Source organism: Gekko japonicus, unplaced genomic scaffold, assembly GCF_001447785.1.
Source record: "Gekko japonicus isolate JY-2015 unplaced genomic scaffold, Gekko_japonicus_V1.1 scaffold307, whole genome shotgun sequence".
NCBI classification, from domain to species: domain Eukaryota; kingdom Metazoa; phylum Chordata; class Lepidosauria; order Squamata; family Gekkonidae; genus Gekko; species Gekko japonicus.
The window spans coordinates 836,216-857,978 of NW_015171511.1; the positions used below are offsets into that span (position 1 = coordinate 836,216).

Below are 21,763 nucleotides of genomic sequence, written 5' to 3' on the forward strand. Positions count from 1 at the left end.
AAGCGGAACATGAGCCACATGGGTGCCACCTTTGCAAGACATTGTTTAATGTTGCAGAGATGAACAAACTGGATGGCCTATCCCCCGCATGACACAAGACACAATGGTGACCCGTCCTCGGCAACCTTGCTTCCTTTTAAAGGAGACCCCAAAGCACTCACTGTTCATGGAACAAACTATAAATTCCTTAATATCTTTGTGCTGCTTGGATTTGTATAAATATCCTTCATCCCAACAGAAGACTCTGTGAAGAGTTAATATTGGCAAGACATTCCTAATTTGTAAAGGGGGGAAAAACACCCTCCTTCTACAGTAGTTCTCAAGTTTTTAACTGAAACACTCCTCTTTTCTTTCCTCCAACTGATCCTAGAGAAAATCCTACACACATCATAGCGGTGAATCACTATTTGAACAAATCAGTACGATTGGTCAATTATTATTATTTTTTTACCACTGGTGGTTTGCTCTCCAAATAACTAATGAAAGGGCAACAAAGCAACAAAACAACCAGTAGGAATGATGCTAATTATGGTTACTGATTATGGAAGAACATAATTTTTATAATCCTTCAGGCTGAACATTTGGCAAGTTTCTTTTTAAAAATGAATACATTGGAAAATACTTTAATGTGGTTATACACTAGGCTCAACTCTCTGTGCATATTCTCATGATCAGATTTTATTTGGATTTTTGCTCTTGGAGGCATTAGACATGAGGAACTAAAATGGATTCAGATTTGCTACCTTCCTTCTTATGAACTCTGAATGCTGGGAAAGGCCGCAATAGTATCATAGGCCTACAAAGCCCATTAGATACTGAGGTCAGTACTGCACTCTTTGTAGGGTCTCCTTCTTTGCTCAAGGGATTGCCTGTTATTTTTACTGGTGTCATATTTTAGAGTGCATTCTTCCTTCTCCCTGAAGCCAACTTTGTCATCTCTATTCCTTTTGTCAGGAGACCTCTCTCTCCTCCGTTCTGGGGTCCTCTCTCTCCTCCTGTCAGTTGACTTTGCCCTCCTTTCAGAGGGTGAGCTCTCTCTCTTCCTGTCTGGTGATCTCCTTTGATCCATCAGCCTCTCAAGTGACCGCCTCCTTCTGCTAGGTGAGCCATCCCTCCTGCGGGTTGGAGACCTTTCTCTTCGTCTCTCTGGAGAAAAGTCTCTCCTCTTCTCATGCCGTTCCCTTCTCTCTAAAGTATTATCAGCACTCCTTGTCCCTTCCCTTCTCTTCTCTGGAGATTTCCGTTTCTGTCCGTTGATCATCACCACTCTGTCTGACGGTCGGTCTCGCCTCCCTTCTGGTGACCTGTCTTTTTTCCTGCCTGCTGTGCTATTGCTGTTTTTAGAAGTTCCGTTCCAAGTGTGGTGTTCATTGGATTGTCTGCCAAACTCTTTGCTGCCTTTTGGGTCCTTAAAATATATCCGCTTGTCTCCATGTTGTGATGATTTGTGAAGATCTGGTGGATAACTGGGCTCCAATGATGAGTGTTGTCGTCTGTCAGATGGCATGTTTTTCACTTCCGATACATTTTGTGAACCTGTGGCTGGACTGTTCCTGTCACTGCTGGGGTCTGAAAGAAAGACAACAATAGAACGTTTGGTACCTGTAGCTTCATTTCAGAGTGTGACACCAGTCATTCATTCCTCAGATTTCATTAGTGACAAAAACAAACAATGGTTAAGCAGTCAGTAGGAGACTAACTGAAGCTTTCGTTAATTTCAGTGTAACAGCAAAGGCCGAGAGCTAGAGATTAGTATTGGTGCTTGTCCTCACTATGCCCGTCTTAGGCCAGATATCGGTCCTTTCATTCAGCAGCACAAGTGTGAGAATTTAAAACTTTCCCAGGTTAAAGTGAGAATATTTTAGAATTAACACCTCCAAATCCTGCTTTTCAATTCCCGTTGTACCTTCAGCATAAAAGTTGTATTAGAGGGGGGGAAAGGTGAGATCTCTTCTTGGAAAGGAAAGCTTTCATACCTTTTTTGTTTTGTTTTGTTCTAAGTAGCACTAAAATAAGCGTAACTCTGTGTTTCAGTGTAATTTTACACCACAATGTTTTTGTTCCCCTTTTTAAAAATATCAGGCATACTCCTTAAACCCAATTTGTCTCAGGATATTTAGCGAGTGTGTTGAGGGAGACAATTTTGGTTTTGCCACAATGATTCAACTTAAACACACACAATGGGGGAATGGGTGGCAGATGGGCATGACCTGATCATATTAAAGCAATGGAAAGCTGTGCAGAATGGATCTTTTAAGAATACTTAAATCTTTCTGGATGCCAGAGACAGACGACATACGCTGAAAGATTTTTGACTGGCAAATTGAGAAGCAAAGACTCTGTGCTGGAGTTAATATTAAATGTTGTGTATCATTTGCAATGGATGATATTACAAAAATGGCAAAACATTGCAATTTGGTTGCTTTGAGAGGAAAAAGTATGGTATTCTTTGTTTTGTTTTCCATATGTGTATATATTTTAAAAAATTTAAATCAACTACTCAAGAGCCCAAAAATCGAATCAGAACTTAAAGGTGTTTTTAGGTAAATTAAAATAACCTTGATGACACCAAAACTCCTCTCTTTCTCCTATGCATGCTAAATAGTCACAAAATGTCTTCCCCAATGCAGCCTCTTTTCTTGACAAACTAGATTAGTTTTGCTTTTGTGCAGGCCATCATTTTGATGATTACTATGTGGAAACGACATATGAGCTTCATGTTATCAACTAGCTTTCAAAAAATGGACCATATTCTCTTCTTCCATAGATGCTAAGGTACTTTTGGCTTCTCGTGGCCTGTTGTAAGACTTAAAGAAAGAGAGATAGAGAGACAGAGACCATGTTGCTTAACGTACTTACAATTGAAGGAACTGCAGGGTGCTCAGAATGAATTGCCGTATATACAAAAGGATAGCAAAGCGGAAAGCAATGTGAGAGAATTAGGCCACAGCACAGAAACACCTAAAATTGATTTTAGCTACAAACCGTAGTTTGATTATGGCCCATAAGGTAGAAGCAAGACTCCCCGAGCTTGTCATTTCTCATACATGCAGCGATATTAGGAGGTATCATCGCTGAGGAAGGAAGAGCCCGGCACCAAGAAAAGTAGAAGAAAGAGAAAGAGAAAAGTAGAATGTTTAAATACCCTATAATAAAGAGGAAAGGAAAAAAACCTGCATATTTTATCTCAGAATAAAGAAAAGTTTATTTTTTTTCCAGACAGGATTGTCTAGGCATCACCCAAATATAAGGCTGCAGACACAGCAGTTGTTAAAGCAACGCATTGTAATCCATCATGTACAAAAGGTGATTAGGTAACCCAGACAACTAAAGCATCCATTCTGAAGGGGGGGGGAGGAGGGAGCAGAAAGACATAACTGGAACAGTAACACAGAATGTGAGAGGAAAAATCAGTTAACAGTCAACAGTGACGAAAAGAAGCCCACCAAAGACCACAACATTAAAAATAAGTACAAAAATCATTACAAAAATATACAGCCTCGGTAGAGAAGCGCGTTCCAATCATGTCAGAAAAATATTGGAACCTAACATTATTTTAGAAGCAACTTGTTAGTGACCACGGTGAGAGTTATCGAAGAAGCAAAGCCCCCAATGTCACAAAACGGATAGCAGCAGTGCAACCCCCCTTTTGCTTGGAAATGGAATCAGTTACATGATTTAAAAGTTACTGGCAGCCAAAAACTTAAAAGAAAAGAAAAGAAAAACAAACAAAGAAGCCACCCCACCCCCACGCCCTGGTGCTGGATATTCATCCTCAGTGCAACAGACATTCTTGGAGATGTGAAGCACTTTTGTTTTTTAAACAGGGTATATTTATGATGTTTAGCATATGATACAATACTTTACAGGCAAAGAGAGCATAGGAAAAGACAGAGTAGAAAGAACATTACACAAGTTTAGTTCTGCTGAAAGACGGCCAACTGTACAACCAAAGTGTAAACACAGTCGTTTGAAATCATTAAAGAGTGTAAACTGATTTGTATAGTGGGACCTAGCCTGAATATTCGGTCCAGTGTGAGGTCTTAAGCATATTAAAAACAAAAATAGAGCAACCTGCCCAAAGAAATTCACATATCTGCATTATCATTACTACTAGCAGGTATCAGAGTCATGAGCTAACAAGTGTGAGGGTTTTTTAAAGTGATGATCTATTGGTCTGGGCTATGTTTACAGTAAGGCCTTCTGTAAATTGTGCCATCAAAGCTGCCTTTTAGCAATACCTTGCCTTCCTTGACAAAACCATTCCCTGTAAAACTAACTTCACTGCCCCTTCACCTGTTTACCGCAAATATTTCTTTGACAAGTTCTGAGAGAACAGTAGAAAGAACCCATTTTTGTGCTGACTCCCCGCCCCCCAACATGTTGAAGTCAACCTAAGCTGACTTTTCCCAGGTGATTTTACATCTTGTAAACCTGTTCAACATGGGCCCAGATCAAAACTCCATGTTGACTAGTTCTAACATTTTTGAGGACCGGCTAAACTGACGTCTAGCCATGGATTCAGACCAGTTCAACCTGGTACAAACTTATGGAGAAAAATCAGCTAGTGCCAATTTCAACATGCGAAAACCCATTTGTGAGAATATACCCTTACTTAAAGCACGCTTTCCTATGCCTTTGGGGAAAGCAGCAACAATAGCAGCAGAGTGTGGCATCCCCCTATCTCTCTTTCATTTGTAGGGGACACAGAAAAGGAGACTGGTTGGAATCTTTGTTACGTTCCCTACTAGGATAAAACGAGGAACATAGTTTATTGTTATAATGTTATCCCAAATATGGGGAAGCATAAAGGACATCTTTTCAATCATGTGCTTATATCTCATAACTGGCTGGAAACCAATTATAGTTGGGAAAAGCCCTAGATCTAGGGCATACTTTTGAACAATTATCTCAAATAAATAAGACATAATAATATTATATACATTACTAAGCCACCCCAACCTCTACCTACTCAACTCATACAGTGGTGGACAAGAGGGTGTTTTTTTTCTTTGTTTTTTTTAAATGCTGACCTTGTCTTCCTTGGCAGGCATGTAAAATGTGATCCTCTGTCATAAACACTGGGAATGGCCCTTTGATTTTGCTCATAGTTTGCTCATAGTTTACACAGTCATAAATAAACATACATACTAAAGGGTAAGGGAGGCGGCAGGAGAGGGGGGGAAGGTGCAACTATATATATATATATTTTGTATTGCGTACTTTTAAAAAATAAATTTATAAATATTTACATAAATATAAGGGGACAGTAAGAGCCCAGACACCATCTTGGAATTCATGCCTATAGATACAGACAACAGCCAAGGACAAAAGCCCAACAAAGGCTACAGCTTCAGAATGGTAACACAGGATTTCTGCATTGATCAGAAGAACAACAGAACAATTCATCCGCTGAGAAACAGTTTGGCACAGTTCAATAAACATTCCTCGTTTGGTCAGACAGGAGAGTAGGGTGTGTGTGTTTTTTGTCTCTAAGTTTTTGCCCCCTCTGATCACCAAAAAATACTGCTTTGAAGATGATCTTGCCTGTACACTGTGCCCCCAAAAGAGTCCATAGTAGCAAGCAAAGGATGAAAATGTGTAGAGAAAATTCAGCATAAGCGAGGCAATAAACCATTTGTTGCCAAGGTTGGTAAGACACTGGTGAAAAAGGAGAAAAAAGAGAGAGAGAAAAAAAGAATCCCCGCTTCAGATCTTGAGACATATCATTCATGGAGTGATGCCAGGAGGAAGGAAAGGAATGTTTTCATAGTTTGACCCACCATATTCAGGTACAGAACCATCTCCACGTTTGAGAAAGAGGCGAACTTTGCGGCCACCATTTTTAATCAGTTCTATGGCCCGGGCGTGCTTCATGTTCTTTGTAGTTTCTCCATTGATCTCCAGGATTTCATCACCAATCTATCAGGAAATAAGGAGAGGATCCCTGATTAAAGCAAAACTATGTGGGAAAGTAAAAGTATAAAGATGAAAACAAGATTGGGTAAAGGTAGGCTGGGTAAATATGGTTCAGGATCCGAACCTTATTTATCTAAATTCTTCATATACCTGCCTTTCTCCTGAACAACTCAGGAACCAAGGCGAGTAAGCAATATAAAATACAATAAAACTCTGTACAATCCAGAGTTGTTACAAACATTAAAACAATAACTATAAAATACAATAAAACTACATTAACATACACCCAACTAGCAAGATATTACCCTTTTGTCCTATTTAGACCTCCCCTAAAGCTCTCCGGAATAATTCTGTTTTACAGCCTCATCAGAAAGCCAGGAGGGTAGAAGCCCCCCTGACTTCTTCTGGAAGGCTGATCCACAAGCTTTGGAGCCAAAGACAAATTTTCAAGCTGCTTTCAAATACATATCAAGTAAAATCACTTGTGCCAGAACAGAATTAAAACTCATTCAAATGTTCAGGCAGGCACATCATGTAGTCCTTTACATCGCTGTACCACCTCAAAATGCATGTGGAGATGCTCGTTTGGAAGGCTCGCTATGACAAACCTCCACGGCTGTGGAAAGCTAACACATCAGGAAGAAGACTAAATTCAGATGTGAGTGCATAGTCTCCCATTTGAACCTGCAGTTTCCAAGCAAATGCTTTTTGAACCCCAGTGAAAACATTCAAAATATTTTACCATCAATACCAGAGGTGTCGAACTCATTTGTTATGAGGGCCGGATCTGACATAAATGTCACTTTGTCGGGCCAGGCCATGTGTGCCATAAAACATAAGGTCAGGTACCAGAGATATAAACTGTATTAAAGGACAGCAGCTGGTAAGCTCCGAGTTAGTGTATCCTCACTGCAAGAACCAATGGGCTGGGAGGGGGGTGCAAAGGAAAACCCATATGAGTGGACTGGAGAGCCAGCGGTGCAGCACTGGGCAGACGCTCCTCTGCTGCTTGACTGTCGCAGATGAGGTTGTTCTGCCATGCTGAAGCCACAATCAAAGTGGCTCTGTCCACTCCCCCCGAGCAGTCTCCTGTTCTCTCCCTTACACTAGTTGCTTGTGGGCCACATAAGTGCCCTGGATGGGATGGTTCTGCCCCCTGGGCAGTTCCATGGTCAGACCACCATGCCCTGAAGGCCTGCATGAATGTTTTACCCCGACCCTGCTTGGGTAGTGAGTGTATTTTAGCTCGCCCGCAGAGCCAAATGAACCCTCTGCGGCTTCAGATGGCCCTGCGGGATCCAATGCCCCCTGGCAGCTCGTTGGATGAGTTAGTGGAGGATTGGCATGGCTGACTCTTGGCAGCCATTGATGAGATCGCTCCCTGACACCCTTGCTCTAGGCTGGTCCTTGGTTCACCAAGGAGCTGAGGCTGATGAAGCAAAAGCTTAGATGGCTAGAGAGACAGTGGCGGCGCACTTGCAATGAAGCAACAAGAGCATCTTATAGGACGTTTATGCGATCCTATGAGATGGCAGTCAAAGCTGCAAAGAGAGAGTTCTATGCAGTCACAATTGCATCTGCAAGCTCATGCCTGACCCAATTGTTTGGAACTATTCGGTCCTTAACAGTCTTGCCACAGGGCAGACTAAATGCTAGAGAATTGGACATTGGCTATGAGGCTTTTGAGAGCTATTTTGCAGATAAGAAGTCTTGTTGCTCCGCCACAATCTTCCCACCACAGTTGAGACAGTGAGTGAACTCGAGGCTCCATGCATGTCTTTTGGTCTGATTTTGGATTATTTCAGTCCACTCAGTCTAGAAGAAGTTGACAGATTGCTCTCGACAGTACGCCCAACAATGTGCAGCCTTGATCTGTGCCCTCCATGGCTAATTAAAGCTGGTCATGAGGGGTTTTGAGGTGCCCTCAGGGATATTATTAACAAGTCCCTCTCAGAGGGGCTGTTCCCAGAGGCACTCAAGGAAGCGATGGTCCACCCTCTCTTAAAAAAAAGAAAATCTTTGGATCTGGCCAAATTGGCAAACTACCGGCCAGTTTCCAATTTGCCCTATTTGGGCAAATTAATTGAGAGGACGGTGGCGATACAGCTGCAGAGCCTTATGGATGACACTTCAATGCTAGACCCCTTCCATTCTGGATTCCGCCCAGGCTATGGTATGGAAACGGCCCTGGTCACAGATAACCTCCGGAGGCAACTGGATCGAGGCAGGATGGCAATGCTGTTGTTGTTGGACCTGTCGGAGGTGTTCGACATGGTCAACCATCAGCTACTGACCCACCGCCTCGCCAACACTGGGGTTCAAGGGCTTGCCTTACAATGACTCATCTCCTTTCTCCAAGGTCGGGGACAAAGGGTGGCTCTCAGGGATCAACTGTCCTGAAGGCACCCGCTGATGGGTGGAGTGCCCCAAGGGGCGGTGCTTTCCCTGATGTTATTTAACTTCTATATGCACCCCCTTGCCCAGAGGCATGGGCTAGGGTGTCACCAATATCCAGATGACACCCAGCTATATCTATTGTTGGGTGGTCAGTCCGACTCTACCCTGGAAGATCTGGACTGGGCGCTACAGGACATGACTGGTTGGCTTAGACTGAGCTGACTGAAATTGAATCCGATGAAGATGGAGGTCCTGTGCCTGAGTCGGGGCAGACCGGGGGTAGGGATCCCACTACTAGCCTTTGACAGGGCACTGCTGATGCCAGCGCCGAGGGTCAGGAGCTTGGGAGTGCTCCTGGATGCCTCCTTAACAATGGAGGCCCAGGTAGCAGCCACTGCCAAGGCAGCCTTTTATCATCTTCGGGTGATTAGTCAGTTGGTTCCCTTCCTCAAACACAGTGATTTGGCAACAATGATCCATGCAATGGTTATCTTGAGACTGGACTACTGCAATGCTCTCTACATGGGGCTGCCCTAGTCGCAACTCCAGAAGCTGCAGCTGGTGCAGAATGTGGCAGCCAGGCTGCTGATGGGTCTCCCTATGCGAGAACACATCCAGCCTGTGCTGAAGGCATTGCACTGGCTGCCAATAGCATACCAGATTCACTTCAAGGTGCTGGTTTTGACCTTTAAAGCCCTATATGGTCTGGGGCCTGCCTACCTGATGGACCACCTTTCCCCACATATTCCCAAGAGCACATTGAGGCGCTGGACCGAGAGATGCCAGACTGGCCTCTACCAGGGCCAGGGCCTTCTCAGTAGTGGCTCCACACTACTGGACCTTTTACAGTTCTTCAGGGTCTGTAAAATGGAGCTCTTCCACCAAGCCTTTGATTAGGAGCTGCTACTAATAATGAATAACAACTGAATGGTTAAGGCCCTCTATGTCAACATTAACATCAACAGCCTGTGATATTCTGGACACCGATTTGGCCATACATTTGTTACCATCTTAATATGGAATATTGAGATGTTACCCCCATCAGCACTTTATCTGTATTTGTGACCTGTCATGTTTATGAGTTTTTATGATGTTGCACTGTGTTAATGCATCTGTGTTTTAATATTTTTTAACTTATTGTAAGCTGCCCTGAGCCTGCCTTGGCAGGGAGGGCGGGATACAAATCGAATTAATTAATTAATTAAATAAATAAAAATGTTTGACACCCCTGATTTATACCAAAAGAAAGTCATTTGGAAAAGATTAGGTACATGAAACACTTCACCTACACGTGAACATTCACTATCCATAGTGACTTAAGTAGGGTTTTATTACTATAACACAGCATTCAAAGTCCTGCACAATTGTTGACAGCAAAGCTTGCCTTCTCTGGGAAATGCTTTATTACATTGCTTTGTGCCTGAAAAACCAACCCCAGAGCTCATTTTGAATGGCATAGGTGTGTGGTATTAAAGCATCTCTCAAGGCCTTCTACAGGAAATTGCACTACTGGCCCCACAGTTTCTAATATCCCATTTTGAAGCATAGAAAACCTTCTCAAATCCCATCTTCTGGTTATGCGATACATTTCCTTTCCTTTTCCAGTTTCATTTGTAATTTTTTTAAACCCATGTTTCTTCCCTAAGGCAGAAGCATAAAGTATGTTATGACAAGCTCCCGTCTATAGTTCTGGCCACCCCATCTCAAAAAGCATATCAGAGAATTGGAAATGATGTTGAAAAAAAATAACCAAAATTATCAAGGTGGTTTTCCTTTGAGGAAAAACTAAAGAGTTTGGTGCTTTTCAGTTTAGGAAAAAGACAACTGGGAGGGAGGACATAATCGAGGTTTGTCAATTAAGCACCATAGGATAAATTGGATAGAGAGAATTTCCCCCCCTCCCCCAAAATTCTAGAACTTGGAGGTCATTCCAATGAAGTTGAGGGACAGGTCAGAAAAACAGAAGTACTTTATGCAATAGGTAAAGGTAAAGGTTCCCCTGCTCGAAAGCCAGTCGAATCCGACTCTAGGGTTGCGGTGCTCATCTCCGTTTCAAAGCCGAGGAGCCAGCGCTGTCCGGAGATGTTTCCGTGGTCATGTGGCCGGCATGACTAAACACCAAGGCGCAGGGAACGCTGTTACCTTCCCACCAAAGTGGTATCTATTTATCTACTTGCAATTTCTTGCTTTCGAACTGCTAGGTTGTCAGGAGCTAGAACTAGAGATGGGAGCTCACTCCATCATGTGGCACCCGGGTCTCGAACTGCTGAACTACTGACCTTCCACAGCCTGCAGTTCAGCGTCTTAACCACATGAGCCACCGCAGCTCCTACTTTATGCAATACCAGAGATGTATACTCGAAAATAGAAAAGTAATTTTCAGATTCTGATTTGAGGAATGGTTTCCATACTGGTATTCCACATAATTTGGGTTCCCAGTACCACTTCAGTATTCAGGCTTTCATAATTCCAGATATTTGGAGGTACGTTATTCCCTACCAGGGGGGGGGGGGCTTTTCCCAGGTGGCTTAAGTGGCTGTTTTCCAGCCAAATGGTACTAAAAGTACAAGGAACCTAGTTCTGCCTGTCTGCTGAGGACCAACCAAAGTGGTCTAATTTCATAGACTCCTGAACAAGGTGCTCCTAGCCATCCTAGTTGTCTTCATTTTTTTCCTATTGGGAAAAAATCCATGCTTTCTTCATGACAATGAAGAAAATAGCCAAACACACAAGAGTAACCACTGGCCCAAAGGCCCCCAAATGAAAACAGAACCAACAAGCCCAACAGAATCGATGTCAAACCAGAGAAGCCAAACCAAACCAACTAAAGTAAGGAACGCTATTGCTAGCCCAACACAACCAATGTCAAGCCACAAAAGACCAGGAGAACCAGGGCAAGTGTGGGAAGCCCAACATAACAAATGTCCTTAAAATTAAAAATCTTTTTGAAACACAGAAAATGCAAAGCAGTTAAAATTCTAAAGCAAGCCAAGAGAAGAGAATCCAACAAAACAGCACAAGCTTTTACAGTCCTTTTAAAAACACCATGAAACAAAACAAATATAATTATTTTTAAAAGAACCACAAAAATACAGAAAAACTCAAAACAATATTTTAAATAATATTTTAAAACAAAGTCTACGGCTGGCAAGTCTGTCCTGAAGATGTCCAGGCACAGAAGAAGTTCTTTTCAAGCAGGCAGCTGCAGGCAGCAGAAATCCAAGGCACAGACCAGAAACAGCAGCAGTAAGCACCAATAGGATCAAAAATTAAAATAAATAAATAAAAATCTAGCTCTGAAATGTAGTCAAGTTTCAGAGCAGACCTACTTTTTATCCTCTTTGCCTATGCTCAGGGAGCCATGGAGGGCAGTGAGAGAATCATCATGTCTGGGTAGACAGGCCTAGTTCTCCCCCTAACAGCGGATCCCATTTTTTGGGACAGCTGCCTGCCTCCCTCCTGCCCACCTAGGAAACCTGTTAAATAGAAGAAAAACAGGTTTTGGAGCCTTAAAATGCCAGCCTCAGATATTCCTGAATATTTCTGGAAATTTCTGGAAATATTCAGGACCTGATTACTCGTATTCTGAGAATCCTGAACTAAAATACACCATCATATATATATTGAGAAATGCTAGATGTTCAAGCTGGATTCAGAAAAGGAAGAGGCATCAGAGATCATATTGCAAATTTATGCTGGTTACTGGAGTGTATGAGAGAATTTCAGAAGAAAATCAGCTTGTGTTTCACAGACAACAACAAAGCTTTTGACTGTGTGAATCATGAAAAGCTATGGTTGGTTTTTAAAAGAAAATATCTGATTTTTTTTTTAATACACAACTTGTACTCTGGGCAAGAGGCTACTGTTAGGACAGAATATGGAGAAACAGAATGGTTTCCAATTGGCAAAGGTGTCAGAGAAGGTCTCTGACATCCCGTCTCTTCAATCTATAAGGAAAACTGGATTAGATTTAGATGAAGGGGGAATGAAAATTGGTGGAAGGAACAATTTGAGATATGCAGATGACATGACATTACTGGCAAGAAATAGTGAAGACATGAAACAAGTGATGAAAGTTAAAGAAGAAAGTGTCAATGAACATAAAGAAGATGAAAGTAATGACTACTGAGGAATTACACAGCTGTAAGGTTGACAATGAAGAAACTGAAATTGTTAAAGATGATCTATTAGTTGGCTCAGTTCTCAAGCAAAAGGAAGACTGCAACCAAGAAATCAGAAGGAGATTTAGATTGGGAATGGCATCCATGAAGGAGCAAGAAAGATCTTTAAGTTTAAGGCTCAATATTGAGATAATTCATACTATAATTCAATATCAACATAATTCCCCATTACTAGATACAGGTGTGAAAGCTGGACAATAAAGAAAGCTGACAGGAAGAGAGTTGATTCATTGAAATGAAAACAAACCTGAACTTTCCCTAGAAGCTAAAATGACTAAACTGAGGCTATTGTACTTTGGTTATATTATGAGAAGACAAGAGTCACTGGAAAAGACAATAATGCTAAGAAAAGTTGAAGGCGGGAGAAAAAGAGGAAGACCCAACATGAAATGGGCTGACTCAATAAAGGAAGCCATTGTCGTCAGCTTGCAGGACCTGGGCAAGGCTGTCAACAACAGGACATTTTGGACGTAATTAATTCATAGGGTCGCCGTAAGTCAAAAGTGACTTGATGGCAATTAACATACACACATAGTGCAATAAAAAAGACTCCAGTATAAAACACCAGCCAGCAAAGTACCAAAGGACCTTTTAAAAGGAATGGTCTTACAGGTATTCCTAAAAGCTGTCAACATGGGAGCTCCTGACCTCTATTGGCATCTCATTCCATAAGGCTGGGGCCAGTCCTGAGCAGGCCCAAGACTGAGCTGAGGCCATTTTGGTCACCTCTTGGAAAGGGGGCAACAAGAAGCTGCTACAAGTGTAGCTGGCGCAGATCATGAAAGGCTTTAAAACATATGAACCAGCACCTAGAATTGACTCAGGAAATAAACAAGTAACCACTGAAGCTGTCTCAACATCGGCATAACATATGTAAAAGCCAAGCAGCTACATTCTGTACCATTCTGGAATGTTGTACTAGATGAACCTTTGGTCTGGCCCGGTATGTTCCTAAAACAACACGTTTGAAAAATCATAGTTCATAAAATTACTTTAATCCATACCATATATTCAAATTTAACACCATTAGTGCAAAGTGCTATAAAACCCTTAACTCACAACTGTGATCAATGCAACAAGATTACAAAATCTGGCCATGGTATTCCTCAACCAGTCACAGGACTGATATGACACTGATTTGGCTCAAGGACACTGTAGACCAGATCACATTAGGAAGTCCTTCACTACAAAAGGGGTTCTGACGTCCTCCACAGGTCACATGACGTTCTGAAAATTCAGGGGCTTCAACATAATATTGTTTAAAATGATTTAAAAAAGAAGAAGCAGAATTTGAAAAAATCTTCAGTTTATAATGGTATCTCAGGCCAGACATACCCTCATTTTCCCGCATCTCTCAGCAGGGCCATCCTCTGCTAACCGCAACACGTAGAGATCCATGTTATATTCTCGGCCGCCTCGCAGGCTAAAGCCAAAACCTTTGGCTCCTCTTTCAAGTTCAACTGTGTAAAAATCCTGGTCCGGCTGGAGTAGGGCGGGGAAAACAAGAAGAAGACATTTGCAGCGGGTGTCTTTCAGCCTTAGAAACTGCTTTTCAAATTAATATGAGGAATACACAAATCACGGTTTTCACCCCTCTGCTTGTTCTTAAAGAAGCCTAGTTAAGAGGAATGGATAATGGTCAACTTGGAAGACATTTCTGAGTATTAAAAGTCATTAAGTCTTCTTTTTGCCACACTAACATAATGTACAGTTATATTTTCCCATTTTATAATTATTCCCATGATATTTATTGACATAAAAGATAACTAACAAAAATAGAAAATGTCCACCGCCTTTATCCTTTCCTCTAGTAAGCTAGCATGCAACAGAAAGGAATCACTCTCGTTTCTATGGTAATTGCCAGCAGGAGAGGTCACAGATGTGTGAGGCATTAACAGGCAATGTAACAGGAACAAGGACACCTACAGCACGGATAACTGGAGAGCCACTTGGCAGAATCCTTTACTACACTGCTATCTTACCTTCTCAATGTACAGTTTGGAACACAATTTACTTCCAGGGCTAGCCTGAAACAATACATTCCTGTAAATGCACCGTAAATATTATTTTCATAAAAAATATTAGCTGCTTTGATTTTACTGGTAACAGCTATCTACAACAAAGCGTCTTTTGAACTGGAGCATCACCATGAGCTACACAGTGACCTCCATTTCTCAAACAAACAGGAGAAAGAAGGCGCAGGGCCCCCATTGCACACATTTCCTCCTGGAAAGCAAGTTGCAAAATGGCAGGCAGCATAAATGGAACGTATTTGAAAAGAGTTCCTTACCTGTGAAGCTGGGGGTGGCTTGAAATCGAACTGGGACTCCTGCTTTGGTTTTGTGTTGTTCCTGTTCAGTTTAGAAAAGGACAGGGGAGGGAGGGAGGGCGAGAAACAGGAGAAAAACACATTCAGTTTTATTTGCAGTCAAGGTAGCTGGGAAGTTAACAGGAGACACCCCACATTAACAAAGGCGCTGAAAAACAACACAAGCTGACCTGGTCTCCTGTGGTATTTGCTGAGGAGTATGCGTGGTTGTAATTGTTGCAATTTTTTCTGCATTGGTCAATAAAGTAGCATTGGAGGACTCTGCAAAAGAAAACGATACTCTTTGTGAGGCAGACTGTTCTTGTAATCACAGTTCGCCCGCAGCTTCCCTTGGGCTGAAGCATCCCATTCGAAGGTATCAAATACATTTTTAAACAACACAACACTCCAGAGGGCTTTGATCTAGCCCACATTTGGAAAGTCAATATCAGAAAGGGGGTCACATAAGTAGTTAAGTATTTATTTAACATTGTGCCAGTACAGTGATCGCCTACAAACCTTTATCAAGTGAGGAAAGCTTATGAAATAACTGGTCTATGAAAGTAAATAATACTGGCATTTTTCCTTTTCCCATAGTAGCTGTCAAGGCACAACTGCATGGAACAACAATTCCAGATGTCTGGACTATATGTTACTTTTATAGCCCTTTATTGTTTAGGGCTTCTTTAACTTGCTTTCTTGCTCTCCATCCCTATCCTCTTTACAACATAATTTGCTTCACAACTAAAATATAGACCTCGTGGATGCAGGGGAAAAACTTAAGACAATACAACATATCAAATAATTTTACCTTTCATTTGTACTACTATACATTAATATATAGTTTAAGCAGAAATGACAAACACTTGTTTTCTAGAAATAAGATGCAACTCCTAATGAGGACTCGAGCAAATATTTGCTACTTTTGATATTAGCTTCTAAAGGGGAACATTTAGTCAAAGAAATTATTGCAAAAATGTTCATGCTGTCAAACAATGTCAGTGTTGTTCAGCATGCTTCCATCTTTCAGCACTGTTTCAACCCTGGACACAATGTCTGTCTTCATTTGCCTAGACTACCTATTCACCCTAATTGGCCATGGCGGACACTTTAATTTTATCTATAGGCTTCTGTGACATCACCATGCCTGATGCAGTAACGTCACTAACAAAAATCACATAGGGTCATCGTGGTTGATCTGATTAAACAGTTATAAGGGTAAATGAGTCAAGGACAGTCAGGGCAAAGAGATACTGCACTGAAATAATACAAATATTTTACAGTAAGAGTAAAAAAATCCCTAAGCACAGAAGACTCTTCTCAACATTCATTAAAATCAGCATGAAACAAGGAAAGCAGAGTTGGCTCCTGATCTTAATCTCTTTTAGATTAAAAAAAAATTAAAATGTTTCTATCCCATACTTTCAATTAAAAACTCACGAGGGGGTTTACAACAAGAGACTATATGATTATGAGTGCTAGACTAGGACCAGAGGAGTTTGGGTTGAGAGCTTAGCAGGGGTGTGATGCCATACAGTTCTCCCACCAAAGCTGCCAGTTTCCAGGGAAACTGATCCCCACAGTCCAGAGATCAGATGTCATCCTGGGAGATCTCCATGCCCCACCTGGAGGCTGGCAACACTAATCAGAATTCTCAGGATTCTGTCTCAAAACACACAGCACCATCTCATGCTATGGTTTGACAATTTGGTCATAATTGCAAGCCACAGTTCATGCAAACTGTAGTTGGTTGATATGTTTGAAACACGCCTTGGTGTGAATGAGCCATCATCAATATTGCATAAAAGACTGGGCCTCTCACATTAGCACTAACATAATGCTGTTATCTCTCAGTGCACATGACGGCACTTTATAGAATGGGAAAAGTAGGCTTTAGGAGGGATTTTAAGGAAATGAGACAATTGGCATCACAGGTTTTCTGTGAGGCAGCTGCATGCAAGTGGGCAAAAGAAGAGAAATGGCAAAGTCATTTGAGGGAGAAGGAATCTTTGGGATGGCTGAGGATGGTGGAGCTGAAGGGAGAGAGGTCAAAGGCACAGAAGAAGAGGATGTGAGAGCAGACAGATAAAAGGGGAGGTGAATATAATGGAGGCCTTTGATGGTAAGAAAGATGCCTCAGGGAACCCCAACAGAGAGGGAAAGCAGAAGAAAAGCTTTGCCTACGGAAACAATAAATGAGTGATTAGGTAGGTAGGGAGAGAAGCAGCTGAGAACAGAGTTATGAAAACCTAAGGTGTGAAGGGACTCAAGCATGATAGAGTGATCAGCTGTATCAAAGATGGCAGAGAAGTCAAAGAGGGCAAGGGCAGAATAGAGACCACTGGATCAGCAGTGATTTTTTTTTATATAAAGGCAGTTTCAATTGAGTAAGAAAACTATTAGGATAAACACCTTCATGCACCTGAAGAATGGGCTTCGGCCTTTCCCCATGTGCCATTTTCTCATCCTGAAACTATCCCTGGAACCACCAGCTGGGGAAACTTACATCCCTCCTGGGATACATGTGAGTTTTCCCATCTGGCCCAAAAGCCCCTCCTCCTCGGACTGTTTCGGGCTGGGGAAATGTCACAGTTTATGCGTGACAACTCTGACACAAGATGGGGATCCCAGACTAAACCTATTAATGTGAGAGGAGGCCTACACTCTTCTCAGTCCACTGTAGGGTGATTTAGAAGGGTGTAACTTAGGAATCCTTGAACACTTGCTGGCTGGGTTCACATTATGCTTGCCAGTGGTGATCAGGTGGCTGATCAATTGACACCTCAACTGACAGCAGTTTGCAATCTTCTTGTGTCTGTCCACAGGAACCGCCTACTTGCAGACATCAAAGCCCAAACTAAGCGTCAGTCAAGAATCAGCTTTTAATTTCCACCTCCAAACCTCTCATTAGGTTCAGCAAGGCAAGGACTTAGCAACATGTTTGGGAGACAGTTTCCATTTGGCAGCCTTTCGAGGAGTTCATCAGGAGTCAAACACACACATGTGTTTGACAGCTGACAATATGTTCAGCCGTCAAACACATTTACTACCAAATCTGCAGCATCCCTAGTGCATCTCTGCTGAGGATTGTACTGCAAAATGCTGTGGAAGGAATTGATTCAAAATATTTCTGTTCCATTTTTCTATTAATAATGTAGTAGCTCACAACATTAAAAACAAAATTCCACAAGAGAAAAAAATATATATTTGGCAACCACTGGCATCCAAAGAGCTACTATGGTTTAGCGGCAAGAGTGTCAAGACTAGCATCTGGGAGGTCCAGGATCAAATCTCCATTTTTCCCACAAAGCTTGTTTGGGGACCTTGAGCTAGTTATTCACTCAGCCTAACCTACTTCACAGGTCTGTCGTAAGAACAAACTGGAGGAGGGGAAACACATTACAGGCTGTCCTGAGTTCCCTGAAGAAATGCCAGGATAAAAAACCATAAATAAAAGCAATAAGCAAAATCACAACCCTCCGACAAAGGAAATGATTTTTACAATAACAAGGATTTTTTACAATAACGGGAAGTGGCGGCGGCTACAAGCATGGACGGCTTCAAAAGGGAATTAGATAAGCATATGGAGCAGAGGTCCATCAGTGGCTATTAGCCACAAGGTATAGATAGGGGCTCTGGGGCAAGTGATGCTCTGTCTTCTTGGTGCTTGGGGGGGGGGTCAACAGTGGGAGGGCTTCTTATGTCCTGGCCCCACTGGTGGACCTCCTGATGGCACCTGGTATTTCTGGCCACTGTGTGACACAGAGTGTTGGACGGGATGGGCCTTTGGCCTGATCCAACATTGGCGTCTCTTATGTTCTTATGCCCAGTTAATATCTCCAGACAAGGTGTTTGAAAAACATGGCACCATTATAGCAAGGGCCCCATCTCCAGTTTCCCTCCCCAGAGTGGAGCTTGCAATGAGTACCAAAGGCCATTCCCACATGGGTTATTTGCCCTAAATGCATCGTGGTGCATTTGTACATCACATCGAGTTTTCACAGCTTTTCTCACATCTTTCCCAAGCCTTTTGAGAAATATCACAGCAAAACGTGGATGGCTGTCCCAAAGCTGCTAAGAAGAACTGTAGAATGGGCAGGGCCACCTTTCTCTTGTCCTTTCCCCAGGACAGGGTGCCAAACACAGTCAACCAAGCCAGTGCTAACAGAAGCAGTCACCAAATCAGACTGAAACAAACATCGGAAATCCATGTCAAACCACAGTGTTTGGAGCTAAGCTTGAGCACCTTGCACCTAGAGATTTACACCTGGTTGAGAGCTGGCTCAAGCACCAGGATGTAGAGGATGTTTCTTTAAGAAAGGTGGAATGAATTCACACTTCAAAATGACCAGGATCCACCCACTCAAGAGGGCAGTAATCTCTTCCTTATGCCCAATTGGTCCCTCTAGCATGAGAATATCAACTAAGAAGGGCAAGGGTTGAGCCAATGGATGATAATCTACAGCTCCCCAAGCATCCTGTTTAAAATTCATTCAAGCAAAAAAAGAGAGGATGTAGAGAAGTGCCTGACATGTTAAACTGACTGCATACTGAGATGGGAGTATTTTTCTAAGCTAGTATAGTTGTGCAATAATGTTGCCGAGTCTCCCAACAATGACTGACCTATAAAGAGTTAAACCGCTTGGTGTCTACATTTATGAGAGACTGCTTCTTCCCTTTTTCTCTACCACTATAGTCTTTAGGGGCAAGCAAAAGTCTTCTCTGCATTATGCTATTTGCACACCGAGCTGAGCAGTAAAGCACATTATGAGACATGGCTGGAACACAACTGTGGAAGCAAGAAAGAGGCCCCAGAGCCAAATGTGGCTCAGTACAGAAACGAATATGGCTGTTTAAAGGACTGTAGGGTTTCTTAGACATGCTTTAAAGAAAGGGAAGCAGGCAATTGGTTGGCCACTGTGTGAAATGAGGCTAAATAGACTGGCCAGATCCAGCAGGTCTCTCCTTATATTCTTAAATGACTGAGGTAAACACTTGCAAGTACTCAAAGCGTGAACCATGCACAGATTTTTGCCACTACATGAAAAAACAATTTCACAAGGTACTTATTCTGTGTGTCATTTCCTAATAGAGAATACACAAGAACCAGTGTTCGGGCTGCGGAAACTTTATGGAATGTGTCAATTTATCAGTAATGTTAAGTTTTATAGTTTCAGTTATGTAAATGATGGGCTCCCTTATACTGGTTCTTTGTTTCGCTCGGAATTTTGACATAGTCTGGCTCTAATTATAAAAGGCTGCTGACCCCAGTTCTAAGATAATAATTCCAGAGGGTCTAACCATGATAGTCCTTTGCAGAATAAACAAACAGGAGCCTTGTAGCACATTAAAGGCTAATACATTTTTATTCTACCATAAATGTTCATGGACTAAAACACACAGCATGCATCTAAAGAAATCCATGAAACCTTACGCCAAAATAAAAATGTGTTACCTGTCTCTAAGTTTCTACAAGATTCCTGTATAATTTTTCATCTTGTAGAGTCTGGAAGCACCTAAAAAGCAAGTACGTGGAGGAATATCACATTATCAGTCCTCTCCTCTTTCGACTACACTCCTGCAGATGAAGGGAAGGATTCTGTGACTGAATATGTCTTCCTGGCCACACAACAGCCGCTTTCTGCAGCTATGTTGACAGTTCACACACAGATCAAGCCTTGTCTTCTCCTTGACATGCTGGTTTGGGTTCCAAAAGCCATAACAACTGACTTTGAAAAAGTCAGATGCGGCAACTTCCATGCTGTTACTTTTATAGGGTTTTTTTTGGGGGGGTGGGGGGGGTTGCTCCATAACTGATTTACGGGGGAATCACTATGTGTTAGCATTAGCAATGGACATCAGTTTCGTCATAAATTAATTGACTACTTAAATGTCCTGCAAAGCATTGCGGAAGCAGCATTGGAGGAGAATGGGCAAACTCATTACCCCCAGTATCATCCTAACCAAGTGGAGAGATCAAGAAATTAATCAATATCTGAGTGTTCACATGTTTTCTGTGGCTTCATGAAATTTTCAAACAAACTGCTTGCATTATGTTGTACGAGACAGTGATGCTCTAGAGTAAGGGACTCTCTTCTAAAATAAAAGCACATGGAGCAGGCTTGTACTTCTGACACAATGAATGAATCCACTAAATGGATTTTTTTCTATTTCAAAGTTTCTGCCTTGCTCTCTGTCCAGAGCCAACAACTCTTCAGTCTGGAAGCATCTCCTGAAACTAAATGATGAGCACTGAAGAAAAAAATCTTCCACAATTCAAAGAGAGAAAAAACTTATTTTCAACAAACTTAAAATATGGTGATACCTTTTTAATTGCCTTTTGCTTTCCTACCTTTTTCTAACCACATAAAACTCCCAGGATTTAAATGGAGGAAAGACAAGAGGAGAAACCAACATCTTAACCTTACATGTACAACCATCCTTTCCAGACAAACAACCGATTCGGACGACACAGAATGCACATCAGATTTAAGTGATAGTATTTTAGAACTGCAAACCAGGAAGAGGATTTCATAAGAAGTGGGTATGATTGACAATTTTGAATGAAAGGTGGAGCCACTAGCTTCCCAATTCTTCTTCTCTGACTCAAGCTAAATACTGAAAGTAGTCTTTCTATGAAGAACAGGTGGTACTGTACACCAACAGACGGAAAGAGGTAATGGGCTGAACGGTCACAGAACTGCACTGGACCGCCAACTAATCACTTGTGATCATTAGAGAAAATAAGCATCCTCCCTATATCTGTAAATTATGTCTACCCACCCCATGACTTCTCTCTCTCTCTCTCTCTCTCTCTCTCTCTCTCTCTCTCTCTCTCTCACACACACACACACACACACACACACACACACACACACACACATCCATTGAGAAGCCTTGCTAGAAAATGGTTGCTCAAAAATGTCAAATTGTCCAAGGTATACAGAACTGTATCAAG

At 42.0% G+C, this 21,763-nt stretch overlaps 1 protein-coding gene across 1 annotated transcript in view; it reads right to left on the reverse strand.

The window, feature by feature from the left end:
* Window positions 1-679: 679 nt before the first annotated feature.
* MAGI1 (membrane associated guanylate kinase, WW and PDZ domain containing 1) overlaps window positions 680-21,763 on the reverse strand; it is a 664,522-nt gene continuing 643,438 nt past the window's right edge. The window contains exons 19-23 of the mRNA XM_015419356.1: window positions 14,997-15,087; window positions 14,788-14,848; window positions 13,833-13,979; window positions 5,784-5,922; window positions 680-1,569 (exon numbers count right to left, since the gene is read on the reverse strand). Coding sequence (XP_015274842.1) covers window positions 809-1,569; window positions 5,784-5,922; window positions 13,833-13,979; window positions 14,788-14,848; window positions 14,997-15,087 — 1,199 coding nt within the window. The 3' untranslated portion in view covers window positions 680-808. The remainder of the gene's footprint in view (window positions 1,570-5,783; window positions 5,923-13,832; window positions 13,980-14,787; window positions 14,849-14,996; window positions 15,088-21,763) is intronic.